This window comes from Brassica oleracea, chromosome C1, assembly GCF_000695525.1.
Source record: "Brassica oleracea var. oleracea cultivar TO1000 chromosome C1, BOL, whole genome shotgun sequence".
Taxonomy (NCBI): domain Eukaryota; kingdom Viridiplantae; phylum Streptophyta; class Magnoliopsida; order Brassicales; family Brassicaceae; genus Brassica; species Brassica oleracea.
In genome coordinates, this window is record NC_027748.1 from 39,576,549 (window position 1) to 39,594,943 (window position 18,395).

At 35.8% G+C, this 18,395-nt stretch overlaps 2 protein-coding genes and 2 pseudogenes across 5 annotated transcripts; all 4 read right to left on the reverse strand.

Annotated features, from left to right (window-relative positions):
• Positions 1–3,662: 3,662 nt before the first annotated feature.
• On the reverse strand, positions 3,663–4,854 carry LOC106299084 (zinc finger protein CONSTANS-LIKE 4-like). 4 transcript variants are annotated; one of them, XM_013735224.1, is made up of 4 exons: positions 4,492–4,854; positions 4,262–4,396; positions 4,023–4,187; positions 3,663–3,911 (listed from the first exon to the last, which is right to left on the reverse strand). In XM_013735224.1, the coding sequence occupies exons 1-4, from the start codon at positions 4,831–4,833 to the stop codon at positions 3,798–3,800; spliced, it is 756 nt and encodes a 251-aa protein (XP_013590678.1). In that variant the 5' UTR covers positions 4,834–4,854; the 3' UTR covers positions 3,663–3,797. The 4 variants fall into 4 exon arrangements, with proteins under 4 accessions (XP_013590678.1, XP_013590685.1, XP_013590692.1 ...); XM_013735231.1 differs by having other exon boundaries at positions 3,664–3,911; positions 4,262–4,393; XM_013735238.1 differs by having other exon boundaries at positions 3,664–3,908.
• A 2,004-nt stretch (positions 4,855–6,858) lies between these two features.
• LOC106339950 lies at positions 6,859–8,385 on the reverse strand. Its single transcript, XM_013778817.1, has 4 exons — positions 8,092–8,385; positions 7,505–8,014; positions 7,212–7,439; positions 6,859–7,122 (listed from the first exon to the last, which is right to left on the reverse strand). Exons 2-4 carry the CDS (start codon positions 7,556–7,558, stop codon positions 6,859–6,861), a joined length of 546 nt encoding a protein of 181 aa, XP_013634271.1. The 5' UTR covers positions 7,559–8,014; positions 8,092–8,385.
• A 7,765-nt stretch (positions 8,386–16,150) lies between these two features.
• LOC106339962 lies at positions 16,151–16,878 on the reverse strand (annotated as a pseudogene).
• Positions 16,879–17,067: 189 nt separating this feature from the next.
• Positions 17,068–18,186, reverse strand: LOC106339972 (annotated as a pseudogene).
• Between the last annotated feature and the right edge of the window lie 209 nt (positions 18,187–18,395).

Here is an 18,395-nt window from a genome sequence, read left to right on the forward strand (position 1 = left end):
ATCGAGAAATCAGTACTTGAGATCATGTTTTAGATGTAGTTCATATTAGTTACAGTGTGGGATCACGCTATAATCACTTGGTACTCCCCCAGAACTGATAGTTGATTTGACTAATCATAGGCGTGTATAGTGCCACAACTTTTTAGCAATGCTTAAAAAATCGTGCTTCATACTAACTACTAGTATACTACCATGAGCCACGCCTCTCTCTTCAGCTTAACATCTTCATAATCAAGTAGCTAATCTATTATGGGCCTAAAACCAAAAGCCCATTAGTGTCGAATAATTTCACTTAAATTAGAAGCTCAGCAAGGCCGAGGCATATGTTCTTAAATTCTCGAAATAACTTTTGAATATCAAAAGTCTGAAACTCGGACTTACTTTTTCTTTCTTTCTTTCTTTTCTAATGGAGCTCTTTAATATATCGGTTGACTTTAATCATCATTATTTTTCTCGCTGTTAACAATCAGCAAAATATATTCCATATGTTTCATATTAAATGTCATTTTGAGTTTGTGCACATAAATTAAAAAAATAATTAATTTTATAAATTTTCTATATAAAAACATAATTAATTATACACCTAATCATATTTTAACCAATATAAAAATAAATTGATGAACAAAATTTTGCTTTGAAAATTGAAAACAACACTTATTTTGTAGCAAAAATTTTTATGTACAATGACACTTAATATGAAACTGAAAGAATAACTGATTATCTCAGTTGAACAAAAAATTGGTATATTGTATTAATGAATTATGCATTTGTAATGAATAATATGTTTCTATCTACCTAAGAAAATGATAAAGCTAGATAGTTATGTTGAACTAAATTGTGCAGTATCACCTTTAATTGTTTCAAGGTGTTCTTAAAAGTGTAAAAGAAATTAGTAGGAAAAAGGAGATGGGAGAGGGATGTCTTGTCAAGAATGAGAAAATTGTGAAAGAGACAATGGAAGTGAAACCTCGCATTTGGGTAACAAAGATCGCTATTGTTACACAGTTGCATGCAATAAGAAGCCTAAAGACGTCTTTATTTTGATTAGCTTCCCACTTTATGATTTGAACTTTGTTAATAGATGTCATGATTGGATATTAAAGTGACTTTAAAATCATATAAACAGATATTAGGCCAGTTTTTTCCAGTTCAGTGGGAAAGGTCAACCCATCAAGTCTAGTAACTGATAATTTTCTACAAAGATTCTGTCGGACCCTGTCTTGTGGCCATCGTTGCATGATCTTATTTTCCAAAATCCCACGAACTATGCTCAGTTTGTTTACTTGTTTTATTTTTTTTCGAACATTTTCAATTGCTGCATGATTAGAAAACACGTGGCTCTGTTGATCTCATTGTAGATTCTTTATTGGATGCAACACCACTTTAATAAGCTGCATAATCCTATGTTATATGCTTCCCATAATCAAACTCCTCATCCATAATAGAATAATCAAGCAACAAAATGACCAACCTTCTTACCAAAAGAGCTGCACTTTCTCTTGTAGTTTATTTAGCTGCAATAAAAAAGTGTATTAAATAGAAAGTTTGGTCCTTAAAAATGCACCAAAAGAACATAAATTGTTGACCTATCTAATTTATATTTAAAGCCAAATAGGAATAAAATTATCCTGATTTGCTATCTTTTTCCAAGATATATATTGGAATGTCAAAATTGCATTAAAACATAAATAATATAGCTGAGGCCAGGATTTGAAATTAGACATATATATTAGCTCTTTCTGCCATTGAAGGGGTAAGTTGTTGATTGTAGCTTTCGTTTTCAGCATGCATAGAGAGCGACCTTCACTGCTGTAACGGTAATACAGGCTTTACGAAATTTGAAAAATCCAACACCGAATCTTTCTAACATTTTTAGTGAAGTGGACAAATAAAGCATTTTCTATTTATTATTTTCAACGCATCGCAACATGTGAAAGCGCAGTTCCTCCAAAATACATTATACTATATGCAAATTATAATTTATTAACCAGCGTGAATACCTGAATAATTATGCTTCTTATCACTTGTTTTAAAAAAAATCAACTCATATTGCCTTTTTCTGTTCAAGTTGACCAGTAATATATAGAAGACATCAAAAGTTGGAGATAGTGGGAGTTCACCGAAATTATTGAAAACATGGGTAAACACTGATTATCTTTCTTCTTGATGTATGAAAGAAAACTGACAATGGGAGGATAACAGTTAATGATTACTTGATGCGATCTTTCTATCATGGTTTTGACTTCAGCATCTGCGATAGTTTGAGTCATGCGACCTAAGTCAGTAAACAGAGTCAACTCACTTCAGTAATATCAATATATTTTTTCTATGATACATAAAAATTGTATCATAAAAAAAAATTGTTAAGACTTTTTGTTTGAATCCGTTTTGAGAAGTGATGATTCGTATGAACTGTTATTAACGTGTAAAATAAGAATAAGGGAGCACAAATTGAGGTAAATATCTTTTGTTTAATTTTTCTTTTTCACAATAATTGATTGTGTGGTTGAATAATCACAAATTCTATAAGACATTTATGTAGAATTTAAAATATGATATTAATATGAATAAAAAGATGATAATATATTATATATCTCTGTAATATCATGTTTTGGACTTATGGTTTTCTGTCTTAGGCCTTAACAGAACATGTTAATTTTATATCACTCTAAACATAATATTAATAAGTAAGATGTAATTTTTTTTTTTTGTAACTGAAGTAAGATGTAAATTGAACAAATTAAAATATACATATAAACATATATCAGTTTTGTGGTTAGGTAACTATCACTAGAATTGAGAAGTGTGTTGAGAAGAAAAATGGAAAAATAAAAAGAATAGATGAGAAGGGCTTCAGCCTTCAACTTCACATATATTCGTCAAAGCAGAAAATAAAGGGGACAAGCTCAGAGAATATATTTTACAGATTTTTTGAAGCCTTATTATATATGTTTGTTTCAAGAATTATATGTCTTAAAAAGGTGATTGGAACTTGGTTCCGTATATCATGTCTCTCCTCTCCACTCTCTCTCTATGTTTACACTATATTTATACACCCTATCAATCAACTTTAATTTATAGACAGGATTCCCTAGCCCCCCCACATATCGTTGCAAGAATTTGGTGTACAACTTATCATGTTCCTGTGTTTTGTTATTACGACCAATTAATCGACATTATTCCTTTATATCCATTCATATATAAGCATGGAAAAGAAAGAAAAGAAGGCCACACGCTATATTAAGTTAAGTCATTCGTCTTATGATCCCTTAAAATTACATCATATATTCCTTAATAAACATTGGTTCCATATGAATCCACTAGTTAATTAATCTTTTATCGACTCACCAATTTATTCGAATCGTAAAAGGGTGTTGCTTGCCATAATAATCTCAGCAATCTTTTAACTCCTCCTTTAAAGAATCCATCTCTTTCTTTTTTGGGTTTTGAATAAAGCTTTAATTTATTGATTTTTTTAAAGACAGTAATAAATTAATTAGCAGGAACAATTTGCCCTTGTATTGAGTTCACTATTGGCTGAAATTATTCTCACGTCATGGATTTGATGACCAAGTGACAATCAAAAATATGATGATCAATTGAAGTTCTTTTATTTATATTCTAAGGAGAATCTTCATGTTCATTAACCCTATGAATAATTAAGTATATTATGATAACAAATATATCATAAGATAACTAACCTGCGTAATTATAATGAAACAGAACTAATCGATCACATTTTATACCAAGCCACATTAATTAATTGATTCAGCAGTAAAGAGAGAGGTAGCATAGGATCAGAAGCTCCATGTGTTTGGATGATGAACATCGGCAGGAGCGTTCAATTCACAAGGAAATGAAATCAGACTAGACATTGCCTCTTGAAGCCATCTATCGTCGGTTTCCATCTGCTAAAAATGGGATGTAATATTGGTTAATTAATTTTAAAACTGTCAATCGTAAATGAAAAAATTGTAAATAAAATTATACTATTCTGGAACAATAATAAGAACTAATAATACCTGGATTAGATAGTCGTCTGATCCAGAAAACACATCTTCGTCTTTTTCAGAATGGTTGTTGTGATTCTTAGACATGTGAGATTGTTGCTCACATGTGTCATTGTTTCTTGCAAACCGTCCTCGAACACGAACACGCCGATCAGCTAGGGTTTTACGACACACATACTGCATATATATTATATTATACTTGTTAAAACTCTAGCTCTTTCTACTAAATAATAATGACTGTGTATACGTACCTTGATAGTCTTATTGAAGTTGCGTTGGTTCTTTTTCTTCAAGTACCTCATGATTCTGTCTTTACGTTCTTCAACCGAATAGCGTCCCACTTTTGTGTTCGGCTCAGCTTGTGTCCGTCCTTCACTATTTCCCTGCTTCATTCAAATATTTTATTTGATTTTGTTTCTTAAGAATAATAATATCATTGTAAGACAAAATATATTTACTATGTGGAAACGTTCATGTTTACCCAGGATTGCTCTCCAGTGGACAGATGGAACAAGGACTTGATCTCCGGTGAATACCCGTAGTACTCTTGATCCCCAACATGAAAATATTGTGTGCCATTCACATTCTCACCCACTTTCTGGTAGTAATTGTTGTAATCCGGCACAGAAACGTCAGAAGCCCCAAAAACTTGCGGGAAAAACGTGGATTTCGGGTTAGAAGTTGGGTTGAAGGAGCCGTAGCCGTCGTCAAAGTAATTGGATAAAGCTGAGACGTCAGGACATGAAGACGAGCCGTGAAACTGCGACGGAGTCTCACCGGAAAATGTGAAATCGGAGTAGAACTGAGGATGAGATGATGCCATGATGAGAGGACAAGCTTTTATTCGTTTAGGGTTGTTTGAGAGGAAATAACAATCTGTGCAAGTATGTTTATATATAGAGAGATGAGTTCTTGTGGGATGTTACAAGTTATTGTTCGGGCAGGCTGACCGAACACACCAGACTTACAGTTATTTAGTGAGACTCTGCTCTGTTAATAACTTCTTACACTCTTTTCAAGCTGGTTCTTACCTTGACATCTTGATTATTACCAGCTCATTCTTCCTTTTTATGATTTTTTTTTTTTTAAAGTTTTCCTTTTTATGTTTTAACTGTTTCAGTTTTCACATTTTTCAAATTTATTTCTAAATTCATCAACCTATCTTTCTCTCTTTTATTCCTTTTCAAAAAAATATCTTTCTCTCTTTTATATATCCGTTACTTGTTAATAATATTTAATTTTCTTTATAAACTTCAACATGTTTAACGACAAAATGTTTTTTGACCGTAAAGGTTGTGTCTTGTTTCTCATGCATGATTCTAAAAATTACGATGTACATTGCTTTAAATATATATATTTATTTATTTTCTTTCCGGATGCTTATTTGATTGGAAGGTGTGTGACAGATTGGTAATGATGCAACAACTATAAGTCTATAATATGAAAATTCAAACTAGTATACATTAAACCTACTGATACAGTAAATGTATATGTAGAATGGTGATTCGTTTGATAATGGAGCACAGCTGAATATATTAGTTATCTAATTTAAGCCACACCAATTGTCCTCAGCTGCCAATGATCTTGTCTCGTCTTTTTCTCATAAAACAGAAAAAGAAGAATTTATAAAATGAGAATAATGTTTTCGCGTTATAGCAAATGGCCGTACACAGACACACGCGCTATGAAAACTACGTAAAGAGAAACCCTACCCCTAGCTCCAGAATCTTAACACATGTTCAATTCCAATATTTTGCACCCAATTAAATTATCGTTTACTCCAAGTACAAAACAGCCCTACGACTTCAGAAGACACACCGTTCTTATATACTTTAACTGTATAATTTATTTACAAAATTGACAATAAACTTATATTTGTCACTTAACTCACTTTTTTTTTTCTTTTTTTTTTTTTTTTACTCACCCTTTCTTTCCACGGTTGATCAGTTGATATACTCTGGTTACATATTGTATGAAAACCATGCATGCTCTTATTATGATTATGCAAGTTCTATCCAAAACATTAGTCGCATATCGATTCTTTAAATAATGGGGGAGATCATGACTACTTCCCGAAACCCAATTTTTTCGCAGTTTAACATTGAAGGACTAGAATCCTATAATCCTTCAAACCTTCAACAACCCTACTACCAATCATGTACGTGTTCTTTAGTTTTTAAGAATAAGAAAAAAGTTGAGACTGCCGAAAATCAAATAAGGCATATGCATGGGATTATAAGCATATTGTTTTTTTTTTGACGTCGAAAGACCATCACTACAAGAAAACTGCGCGATACCGATGGACAAATCCGTCATAATCTCGTCGGGAAAGCCGCATACCGATGGAATACCGACGACAAATGTCCGTCGGTATCATCACGTCGGTATACTGATATTCGTCGGAACTTTGTCGGTAAATACCGACGATAATATTTCGTCGGCAAATACCGACGAACGGATTCCGTCGGTTTTTATCTAAAATTTCCGACGATGCGTATCCGTCGGTATTTATAGAGAATACCGACGAAGAGAATCCGTCGGAATTTCAGAACATACCGACGAAAACAGTCCGTCGGTAACTGAAAATAAAACCGATGACTTTATTCCGTCGGAATATCATGAAATACCGATGGATCTTATTCGTCGGAAAAATGTAGAAATTCCGACGGATAACTCTATCCGTCGGTATTCCTTTTTTAATTAAAAAAACAACTTTTGTAATTCTTAATTTAATTTCAAGAAAAAATTGATAATTTAGAATTTAAAAACATTATAGATATATAAATTCAACATTATTATACATTAAAGTTATAAAAAGTAATAAATGTTTTTGAAAATTAAAAAACAACTAAAAGTCTTCACCGAATCGGGTCCTAAACTTCTGCAACAAGGTCTGGGTGAGAACATTGTTTTCCTCCATAGTCGTTCGGTTTTGCTGCAGCTCAACCCGGATTTCAGCATTGTCCTGCTTCAGGAACTCAATCTCCGTATCCTTGGTCTTAATCTGCTCCATAAGCTCATCAACGAGTGGATAGTGAGCTGAAGAAGAAGAAGAAGCCCCTCCGGTCGAACGAGCCAATCCAACATAACGGCCCTTTTTCTTTGGAACAGCCTGAATGAGAAATAACAAATACATATCACACACATACGCACGCACACACACATATCACACATACTTAGCAAAAAGAAATTAGAATGTACCTCGAGAACAAGGTTGTTGAGTTGCTCTACGGTTAAGGAGTTGGAAGATGCAGAATCGCCTTCTTCACACATAGAAGCTTGAGTCGCGAGGAGATCCACTTTTCGATTTTCCACGACCTGGATTACGCCCTTAATAAGTCCATCCTGAATCTCCCCAGTCTTCTTGTTGGTATAGGCGTTCTTCATCAGGGTAAAATCATCTACGGGAACTCCACCGTTTTCCTTCATCTAAAAACAATATATTTAGTATCACATATTTAAAAATGAATAAGAAAATCAGATTAGAAACTTACTAGCTGAAGTGCTCGGGTCTGTAAACTTGTTGCCCCTAAGTTGTGGACAAACATCCCTTTCCCGCCACGCCCGCTACACCGATTTTGCGAGTTGATTGTCGACAAAGACTTTGTCTCATCTTTCGTCCAATGACCACACAAATCCCGCCAAACGTCTGGGTTGATGTGCTTCGGGACCTCACCAACATCGAATTTTTGCTTCCACTCATTGATCCGCTTGGTGTAGTGCGAAGCTGCTTTGCGGCGGAAAACAATTTTCACTTGTTCGGTAATCCCTGATTCCCAAGTGAACTCTTGCTGCAAAATAAATATAAATTTTTTTTTAGAAAGTTACAATTGGTGGAAAAAAATTTATAATATTAAAAATTGAGAACATATACCGCAAATTGCCGAAACCAGAGTTCTTGATCTTCTGCAGGCATGTCATAGAAAGTTGGATAACCACGCTTTAGCATCGTGTACTCCATCCTAAGAAGGCTGTTGGTGATACCATTGCCAGACAAATCAAACCTACGAAATAAAACCAAACACAATTAAATGTAAAAGATGAATATAAAATGAAAGAACCTTTTAAAACAAATACTTACCAAGTGGTGTTTGGGACAATAAGATAATTTGGATCAAGGCGCTGAAGCGATTCTCGGCCAGGTAGCCTAACTAACTCCGCAACAGTCATCGTAGTAGGCAATCCTCCTCCTCTTGAACTTTGAGAAGGGCCGGAAGCTACAGAAGGGGGGGTGCGGGCTGCTGGAGGGGTGGGGGCTGCTGGAGGAGTGGTAGCTGCAACTGGGCTACTAGCGGGTGACGTACTCTGAGTGACTGAAGAAGTACCCCGGCGAAAACGACGTCTAACTATAAGAGGAGGTGGTTCATCCCTACGAAAAAAAAACATTAATAAGCTTTTTTATTATTTAAAAACGTATTATAATTGTGTTTCAAAAAAAAAAAAACGTTTTATTATAAACGTAGTAAGCTTTTTTATTATTTAAAAACATTAGTAAGCTTTTTTTATTATTTAGAAACGTATTATAATTGTGTTTCAAAAAAAAAAAAACGTTTTATTATAAACGTAGTAAGCTTTTTTATTATTTAAAAACATTAGTAAGCTTTTTTTATTATTTAGAAACGTATTATAATTGTGTTTCAAAAAAAAAAAAACGTTTTATTATAAACGTAGTAAGCTTTTTTATTATTTAAAAACATTAGTAAGCTTTTTTTATTATTTAGAAACGTATTATAATTGTGTTTCAAAAAAAAAAAAACGTTTTATTATAAACGTAGTAAGCTTTTTTATTATTTAAAAACATTAGTAAGCTTTTTTTATTATTTAGAAACGTATTATAATTGTGTTTCAAAAAAAAAAAAACGTTTTATTATAAACGTAGTAAGCTTTTTTATTATTTAAAAACATTAGTAAGCTTTTTTTATTATTTAGAAACGTATTATAATTGTGTTTCAAAAAAAAAGAAACTTTTTATAATTAAATTTTTTTTATAATAATTAAAAAGTGTTTTTAAATTAATTTAACGAAATTTTATAATGAAAAAAATATAAAAATATGAAACGTTTTATAATTAAAAACGATTTTTATATAATTAAAAAAAAAAATTTTAAAAAACTTTATTCAAATTAAAGAAATCCAAAATCTATAACTCCAATCACACAAATCGTAAATAAAAACTTCAATCCCGGCCCTAAACTAACTTCCAAATCCCTAATCAATCTCAAAATCACATAAACCCTAAAACTAACATTGTAACCATTGAAATCCCATGAGAAAGATAAAAGAATTCAAAATCTTACATGACTGGGTGAAAGAGGAGGTCGAATTTGGGGGATTACGTCGGAAATCGCGAGGGAGGAGGAGGGAATCGCCGGAAATCGCGAGGGAGGAGGAGAGGTTGGGCGGAGAGAGAGAAAAAAGGGGAAGAAATGAGGAAAAAGAAGAGATTTTCTCTTATGTATTCATTTAACAAACTGACGGATTACCGACGGGTTTTTTCCGTCGGTATTTAATATACCCGTCGGAAATCCGTCGGCTTTTTAATATTGGCGGTTCGCTGAAATTTTGCGCGGTACAGGCTTCACCTGGGTAATTTTCTAAATACCGACGACCATTTCCGTCTGTTCTTCGTCGGTATAGTTAATTCCGTCGGTTATTTGTCGGAATATTCCGACGAGATACCGACGGATTACGGTTTAGAGTTTACACAGGGTGTCGAAATTATTTATATTTGTTATACGACTTTCTAAAACCGATATATTATGTTATATAATCATAAAACATTCTCAAAAAATGTTATAAATTTATTTGAGTGTTACAACTTCTGAGAATTGGCACAAGCCAACTTAAAAGTGTATGATGTTGTTCGAACGGTTTTGATTGAATGATTATATATAGGTCATGTTCAAAGTTTTAAAACTGTGAGAATACAATGGGTAGATTTGTTGTCTGATGTTATATATGATATTTAATACAACTGTAACAAAAACATACCTGTAAGAAACCGAAACTCTAAACGAGGCGCTGCATCATTACATGACAATCATGGCTCTTCAAGCCAGTAAACTTCCCTTCACTTTTGTCAACACAATTACGCAAACTTGATGCATAACCGTCTGGAAATTTAACACTGTGTGTTATCCAATCAAAAAACTCTTCTTTTGCAGTTGCATCCAGTCGATATATGGGAATAGGACCTTTACCGTGCTCATCAACATGAAGTTCGGGACGAGCACAAATATCAACCAAATCCAGTCTTGACTTCAAGTTATCCTTCGTCTTGCCTTGGACATCAAGGATGGTGTTCATCAAATTGTCGAAAAAGTTCTTCTCAATATGCATGACATCTAAACAGTGCCGCAACAAATGAGTCTCCCAATAGGGCAAATCCCAGAAGATACTCTTCTTATGCCAATTATGATTTTCCCCTACACCATAAATCGGTTCATGTCCGTTTCCACCCACGTCTGGCGTTCTATCTGCACCAAAATCTCTTAATTGTTCCTTCAACTTTTTGCCACTTACTTCTTCAGGTGGACTGTCAAACACCCTCTTGTTCTTTGTAAACAATGTCTTACTCTTACGATATGGATGATCGTGTGGTAGAAATCTCCTGTGACAGTCAAACCAACACGTTTTCCGACCATTTTTTAGTTGGAAAGCATCTGTGTTGTCTTGGCAATAAGGACATGATAGCCTCCCATGCGTGGTCCATCCAGATAACATACCATATGCTGGAAAATCACTTATTGTCCACATAAGTACTGCTCGCATCTGAAAATTCTCTTTCCGCGAAACATCGTATGTATGAACACCGTGCTCCCATAATAATTGCAGCTCATATATCAATGGCTGAAGAAACACATCCAGTGATCTCTTAGGATGATCTGGCCCGGGAACGAGAATTGAGAGGAACAAAAACTCCCGTCGCATACACAAATGTGGTGGTAAGTTGTAAGGTGTCAAGATTACCGGCCACAATGAATATTGTCTTCCATGCTTTCCAAATGGACTGAAACCATCTGTGCATAATGCAAGATACACATTTCTTACCTCAGATGCAAATTCTGGATATGTTGATTGAAAATGCTTCCACGCCTCTGCATCGGAAGGATGTGTTATCTCACCATTTGTTAAGTGCTCAGCATGCCATCTCATTGGTTCTGCTGTTCGTTCAGACTGATATAACCTCTTTAATCTTTCAGTCAACGGCAAATACCACATTCGTTTGTATGGCACCGGAACTCTTCCAGTCGTATCCTGATAACGAGGTTTCCGACAGAATTTACATCTCTCCCTGTTCTCATCTGCTCTCCAGTAAATCATGCAGTTATCGATGCATACATCTATCACCTGATATGGTAAGCCAAGACCAGCGACCAATTTTTGTACCTCATAATATGAGCCAGGTGCAAGATTATCTTCAGGAAGAACATCTTTAACAAAATCTGCAATCGCATCCACACATTCTTCAGCCAAATTATAGTCAGTCTTTAGCGCCATCAATCGACTTGCGGATGATAAAGGTGAATGCCCATCTTTACATCCTTGATACAATGGCTGCTTAGCTGCATCTAACATTTCAAAAAATCTTCTGGCTTCTAGATTGGGTTGTTCTCGTTCTCCTTCCTCTTCACATGGGAAATTTTCTACATTGGGTTGTTCTTGTCTATCTCCTTCCTCTTCACCCGACGGTAAATTTTCTCCATATGCATCATATACCATCTGAACAGTCCCTATCCCAAAATCTACATCCGTGGTAGGTTCATCTAACCTATCGGCAGTTTGAGGTTCGCTACTACTACCATACTCAAATCTTTCTCCATGAAGATACCAAATCTTATAACCACGTGTAAATCCTTTCAAATATAAATGACTCCATACTTCCATTTTTTTGACACGGATATTATTCTTACAAGTAGAACATGGACATAATAAATACTTACTTGTTCTTGCTTCCGGTTGACTTTGAACCACCCCCATGAATTCTTGAATACCACGTGCGTATTCCTCCGTAAGTAAATTTGTATTTGGATCCATATGAGGTTGATCTAACCAAGAACGGAAATTATAAGGAGTACCCATAATTTATATTGTTTTGTTGTGATTTGAATGAATGAAGGAGAGGTCGTATTTATAATGAATCTGGAAAACTTCCCGACGGAAAATATTCGTCGGTATTCCGTCGGGAATAATAACGGCTAAATTAACGTACAAAACCCGTCGGTGTTCCGTCGGTAATTTAAACGGATACTAACGGCTACATAATTCGTCGGTATTTCGTCGGGAAGTGCAACGGCTGCAAATTCGTCAGTATTCCATCGGGAAGTGAAACGGCTGTTCAATCCGTCGGTATTCCGTCGGAATATACCGACGGAATTCTGACCGAATTCCAAAATTGTCGGTACTGCGTCGGTATTTCGTCGGTATGTGTCAATTTTTTGCAACGGTCATATTTTTGTCAGTTTTTTGTCGGTTTTCTGTCGGGATCGTATGACCAAATACCGACGAAATTATTCTGTCAGTATTTTCCGACGCAGTTCCGACGAATTTGCCGAAATAGATTTCCGACAAGTTTTCGTCGGAATTCCGTTGGAAAATACTGACCAATTTTTTTCGGTCGGTTTTTCCGTCGGTATTGTTCGTGTTTTCTTGTAGTGCATTCTATTACTCAAACTTGAGGTGGTCTGGATAACCAAACCGGAATAGAGCAACCAATAAAAACAACTCCCTATGGAAGGATCTTGCAATCCTAGCTAAAAAATCTGAAGTCTGATTGCGCGCCCGTGGAACATGAATGATGTTGAAGTCCGGAAAGCATATTTGTAACGTCTCTATCCTCTCCAATTCTGTCGCAAAGCTTGGCCAAGCCTGGGGGTCCTTTATCATTGCAATCAGCTCCTTGCAGTCTGTCCCGGAGCTCTGGCATGTTGAGTGTTGAAGCATATTCTCCATCGCCCACCGCAGTGCTTCTACTTCCGAATGCAAAGCTGATTCGCGTCGAGTGAAATTCTTTGTTCCCATAAGTTGAATGTTCCCATCACTATCCGTCCATACCCAGCCGCATCCACTAAAGTGAGCAGAAGATGTCCAAGATCCATCTAACAAGCAAATATTACCCAAACGCATGACTTGGGATACCTCAGGGGTATTATCTTGAACCACTGGTTGTACCACTGGTTGTACCGCATCGTTAGCATCAAACCAGGCTTGACATTCACTCTCTGCATGTCGAACTAGCTCCAAATGATCTCTATCTATTCCCCTGAAGAGTTTGTCATTCCTAGCCTTCCAAATATACCATAATATCCAGGGATAAGGATCCATGTCTTGTTCTGGATCGATGATGCTATTCTTCCTCCAAAACAGATAATCCATATTTGTGTAGACGCTTGATACCGGAAATATATTTGGGCTTGTTGGAGTCGATGATAATGACCAAGCTTGAAGAGCTGGCGAACATTCAAAAAATGCATGGGTCACAGTTTCCTCTGATTCTCCGCATCTTAGACAATAATTTTCACACCTCATATTGCATCGTGTTAAGTTCCTCGTTACTGCCACATGACCAGTCACCAGTTTCCATATAAGATGACATATCTTCTTCGGCGCTTTTACCTTCCAGGCAAAGGCTTGGAACTTTGTGATGCTTGGCTCTACAACTTCCTTCTCTACCGCTGGTTTTAATACATTCTGTGCCACCCAGTATCCAGATTTAACCGTGTATTAGCCATTCCTTGTGTAGTTCCAACAGAAAGTATCTCGATGATGAGTTGAGCTTATGGCTAAACTCCTTATGAGAGGTATGTCCTCGGGACTAACATAATTCTCCAGTAGACCAACATCCCACTCCTTCGATACCTGATCAATGAGATCGCTGACTCTCATATTCGGGTGCATGGCTGGCGCTATGGAGATAGCTGGTCTCGCAGGGGTCGTTGGAATCCACGGATCCTCCCACAACTTGACTTCGTACCCTGAATGTATCTTATGTCTGATCCCTAATAATAACAACTTCCTTGTTGCAGTAATGCTCGTCCACACATAGGATGGGCTGGTAGCATTATTCACTTTTAGTGGAGAACTCAATCTATAGTATCTCCCCTTCAATACCCGTGCAACCAGAGAATCAGAGAACTGAAGTAGCTTCCATAGTTGTTTCGCCAATAGGGCCAGATTGAACTCATGGATCATAGAAACCAATTTCACCCTTCTCTCTTGGTAAACATACTTTCTTCCAGTTCGACCGGTGTATCTCTCTTTTTGATGAATTTGAACTCCACCAGAACTGTGCAATGGCACTGGCAATAACCATATTGTTATCTGTGACAAAAAAATGCATTGTCATAAAATACGGAGGACCGCCTCCAAACATGTTCAGTGAGATGGGAGATTCGAAGAAAGATGATGGATGGGTCATGACATGACTGAATATGCATTCAAAGATTAAAGCATGACATGTTTTTCCTTACTTTGTCTTGTTATCTGTGAAGTTGTACAACTTCACAATATTGGATTCTCTTTCCATGATCTTCTTAATTTCAAACTAGTCTCGTGGAATAGACAATGAAATATTTTATGAGAAAAAAGGAAGATCTCTTAAATATTTCAAACTGCATCATATAAGATGTCAGTTTTTTGTAATTTTATAAGATGTCAGTTATATGCCATCTACTGTAGTAAAAGTAACATGGATATTGATTTTAACAAATTGCTTTGCATACATGTATAGAAAGAGGATATGACCTACTTCAAACTTATCTACTATCTTCCTATTTGTTGATTCGATTATATATGCCCTAAAAATACTCAACAATCCCAAGGAATAGTTAATTCTCACTGAAATTCTGCGTCGTGTTTTTATTCAAAGGATCAATACCTTTTTTATTAATTTATATATATAATTCTCTTTTTTTTTTGGTTTTTCATTCAAAGTTCAAACTCAAAAAGTTGTCTTGGAAATCTTGCTTTCATGTGCTGTGTTAAATTAAAGAGAAACTGATATCTTAGTTCGATCTTTGTTATCTGAAAAGATTCCTACCTTTAACTATCATACACTGAAAAGAAGCATTCATTATTCTACAAAATAAAACTGACATAGACAGTAAATCTCTTAAAATGTATTATACACTGTCCCAAAATTTCAGATTTTATTATATATTGTTGTCGAAACAAAAGAAAGAACATTTTCAGAGAAACTCCGAAAGAAATATAAATGAAAGAATTCAATGAAAAAAAGCTCAAAGTGAATTTGTGCAAGTTGTGTTTGGCTATTGTTGCTGGTGCATGTTGCCTGAGAAGTGAATCTAATATATGTAGCTGTTCCCTTGAAGAACAAAAAAGAAGCATGAAAGTTGGTTTTCAATTTACATAAAATTCAATCCACTTTTGAAGAGTATCCTTGTCAGAGCTAGTTGCATTTTCTATTGTTTATGCCACCAGAAAAAAAATAAAAATAAATAAAACTGGTTTTACTGTATAGATATGTTCTGATTTTGTTCTACATATTACCGGGTTCGAGTCGCCGCCCTAGCATTATCTTTCTTTATTCCTAGAAAATAGAATACCAAGTTTCTGTTCATTTCTCATAGTTCTAAAAGAAATTAAACCAGAAAGAGAGAGGGATCAAGGAAAAAGAGGGAATGTGATTTATTATTTGGTTTTCTTAAAAAAAATTGCTATTTGGTTCTCTAATCTAAAAATGTAATATCAGGTTTTACTTTGAATCAGAATCATTAGCAACATGATCATGAACCATTTCAACAACAATACTACTATGTAATATGAACAATTCACAAGAATGCAAGAAAATATATCCGCTCCATGAGTCCTGAGTTAGTTTCATGTTCAAGTGGATGAAAATAATATAAAATGAGTTTTGTTAGAAACTCAAAATTTGATAAAAGAGTTTGTTGATTATATATATCTTTTTCTGATAGAGATGTTTTTTTTTAGTAAACTCTGATACAGATGTTTAAACTGAAATAATAAGTTTTCTCACTGTTTTTCATTCAATCTTGAAATGATTAAAAGAAACGGAAGAAGGAAAGTTCGATGTAAATTTTGAGAGCCTAGACATAATTAACTAGACATTGATGATAACTCAAGATAAGACAATGACTTGTCGAGAAATAAGAAACTATCTAGAAGCGATCAATGATCCTGAGCAAAGCTTGAATCAACGCCAAGTAAACCTCCGTAAGTCCGTATGGTAACTTGAGGGCATATTGAATTCAAGTGTCATGAGACTGACGAGGCACGAAACTGAAGGAGCCTCCACCGTCATGCTGACGTCATACGCAGCCTTGTCACAGTCTCTAGCTATCAAGTAAGCGTCGGTCTCTCTGACGCCACGCTTAGCCCTCGCATAACCCAAACCGCACTGTTTCAACGCGGCTGCAGCCTTGGATTCCGGTGGTGCTTCAACGCAAAACTGGAAGTGCTGTTGGTGAGGGTGAGGAGGTGAGAGTTGACGCATTGTTGCATCATTAGCTCTTCGTTTGCTCTGGAAATCACGTATACTATTAACAAGTGTGGTGATGATGAGAATAAGTTTTGCTGTAAGAGAAGAAGCCATCTTTTTTTTTAGGCCATTGAGGCTTTGTCATCATCATCTTTGTGGCTGTGTAAAACCATGAAAGCCAAAAAATTGTCGATCAACTTTTTGGGATTAATTTTAGAAATCTCTAAAGCCTTCTTTTTTTTTTCCGTCAAGGTTGGTTTATATTATAGATAAATGGCATAAAAACCATCAAAACCCAATACAGCTAGTCCACTCTGGTGGCTTTCTCAAAACAAAGAACAGAGACAGAGAATGAATGAACCTCCCAAAAAAAAAAAAAACAGAGCATCTTAATACAGAGGCTTCCATTCCTGCACGTCATTGCTCCACACCCCACCCCAGTCTTCCTTGTTCCCCTCATTCCTTAAGACAGCTTTTTTTTAGAGGGCTCTACTTTCATTAACAAAGAATTCAAAAAGCCAAGGAGGATGTCCTGTAGGCACGTATGAATTAACCAATCCATACTTGATGACACTTTGAGCAACGAAAAAAGCGCCTCTATTTGCTTCTCTGCTTACCACCTGCAACTTCCAGTCTGAAATCCCCGCTAGTTCCTTTCCCATTTGCGCACCCTGGAATAGAAACGAGTAGCCAAGCTTGAGGACGTTCCACCTGTTAGAAATTAAAGAACATAGTGAAGAACAAGAGAGAGAGAAAGAGAGAGAGAGTAAAGAAGGATAATCTTATTCACTTGATTGATTTGCTTATGAGAACATCTCATATATATAGTGGTTACAAGTATGGTAAATGGTAGATGAGATATGATAAACTAATAATCCATTGTTTTGAAACCTTAACCCACCATGCATGCTTGTCCCTTGTAGTGGCATCTCCATTGTCTTGAGACCTTAACCCACCATCTTGTTTCTTATTACTTCATTTTTACACTTACCGGATCGGTGGTCTCGTAAATGAGTTGATAGCAAACAGGAGAAAGGCAACGCAGCGCACAATTCTCTTTTGCTATTGGAGAAGATTTGCATTGCCAACCCCATAACCCACTGTTTTGTTTTCCACATACACAACACAAGTGAGCCAAAGAACAGAAAACAAAAAAAAAAAAGAGCTAAGAATCAGCTAACTACTTGTAGAAACTTTGAACTTAATAAAGCAAACAAGTTTAACCAAATATCATCCTACAAATGATCCATTATATCTCAGAACTCACCAAAAGCGACTCACCTCTCTATATCAGCATAGCATTCTCTCTTCTTCTCCCTTATCTCCGCATCCTACAAATTGATTTCTCCCACAGAGTCAAGCTCCCATGTTCCCCAACGGAGCTTTATACTTACTGAGTCCTCTAACACAGAGATTTTAGGCGGGACTTACGGATAAGGGACGAGGAGACTTAGAGAAAGCACAGGGCGCGCGCGAAGCTCAGTGAGAGTAAAAGAAGAACGCAAACGATGCTTGAACGAGCTCGGGAAATCTCCATCTCGAGCTCTTTCTTCTTCTCCTCCGATCGCAGTCGCTAGTGCCAGCCTTTTGATTTGAACGAACCTGGTTTGCCTAATACCAGCTGCGGAACTCTCGAGATAACCGAATTGGTCTGTCTACTCCTGTTTATCAAATGGGCTTACAGTGGAAGAAGCAAGTACAATAGTACATGATAGATGAGTGTATATATATATGGTGATGATTGGTTGCATTATAGATTCAAAAGTTTTCTTGTAAGATTTAGAACTGAGAAACATATCGCGATCCTAAAAGAATAATTGGAAGTTCCTCTTAGTTTTGAACATTAACAAACATATGTGTCGATAAGATTACCCCCTTTGATACTAAACATAAGAATTTAACTAGATCAGTGCACAGGTGCATGT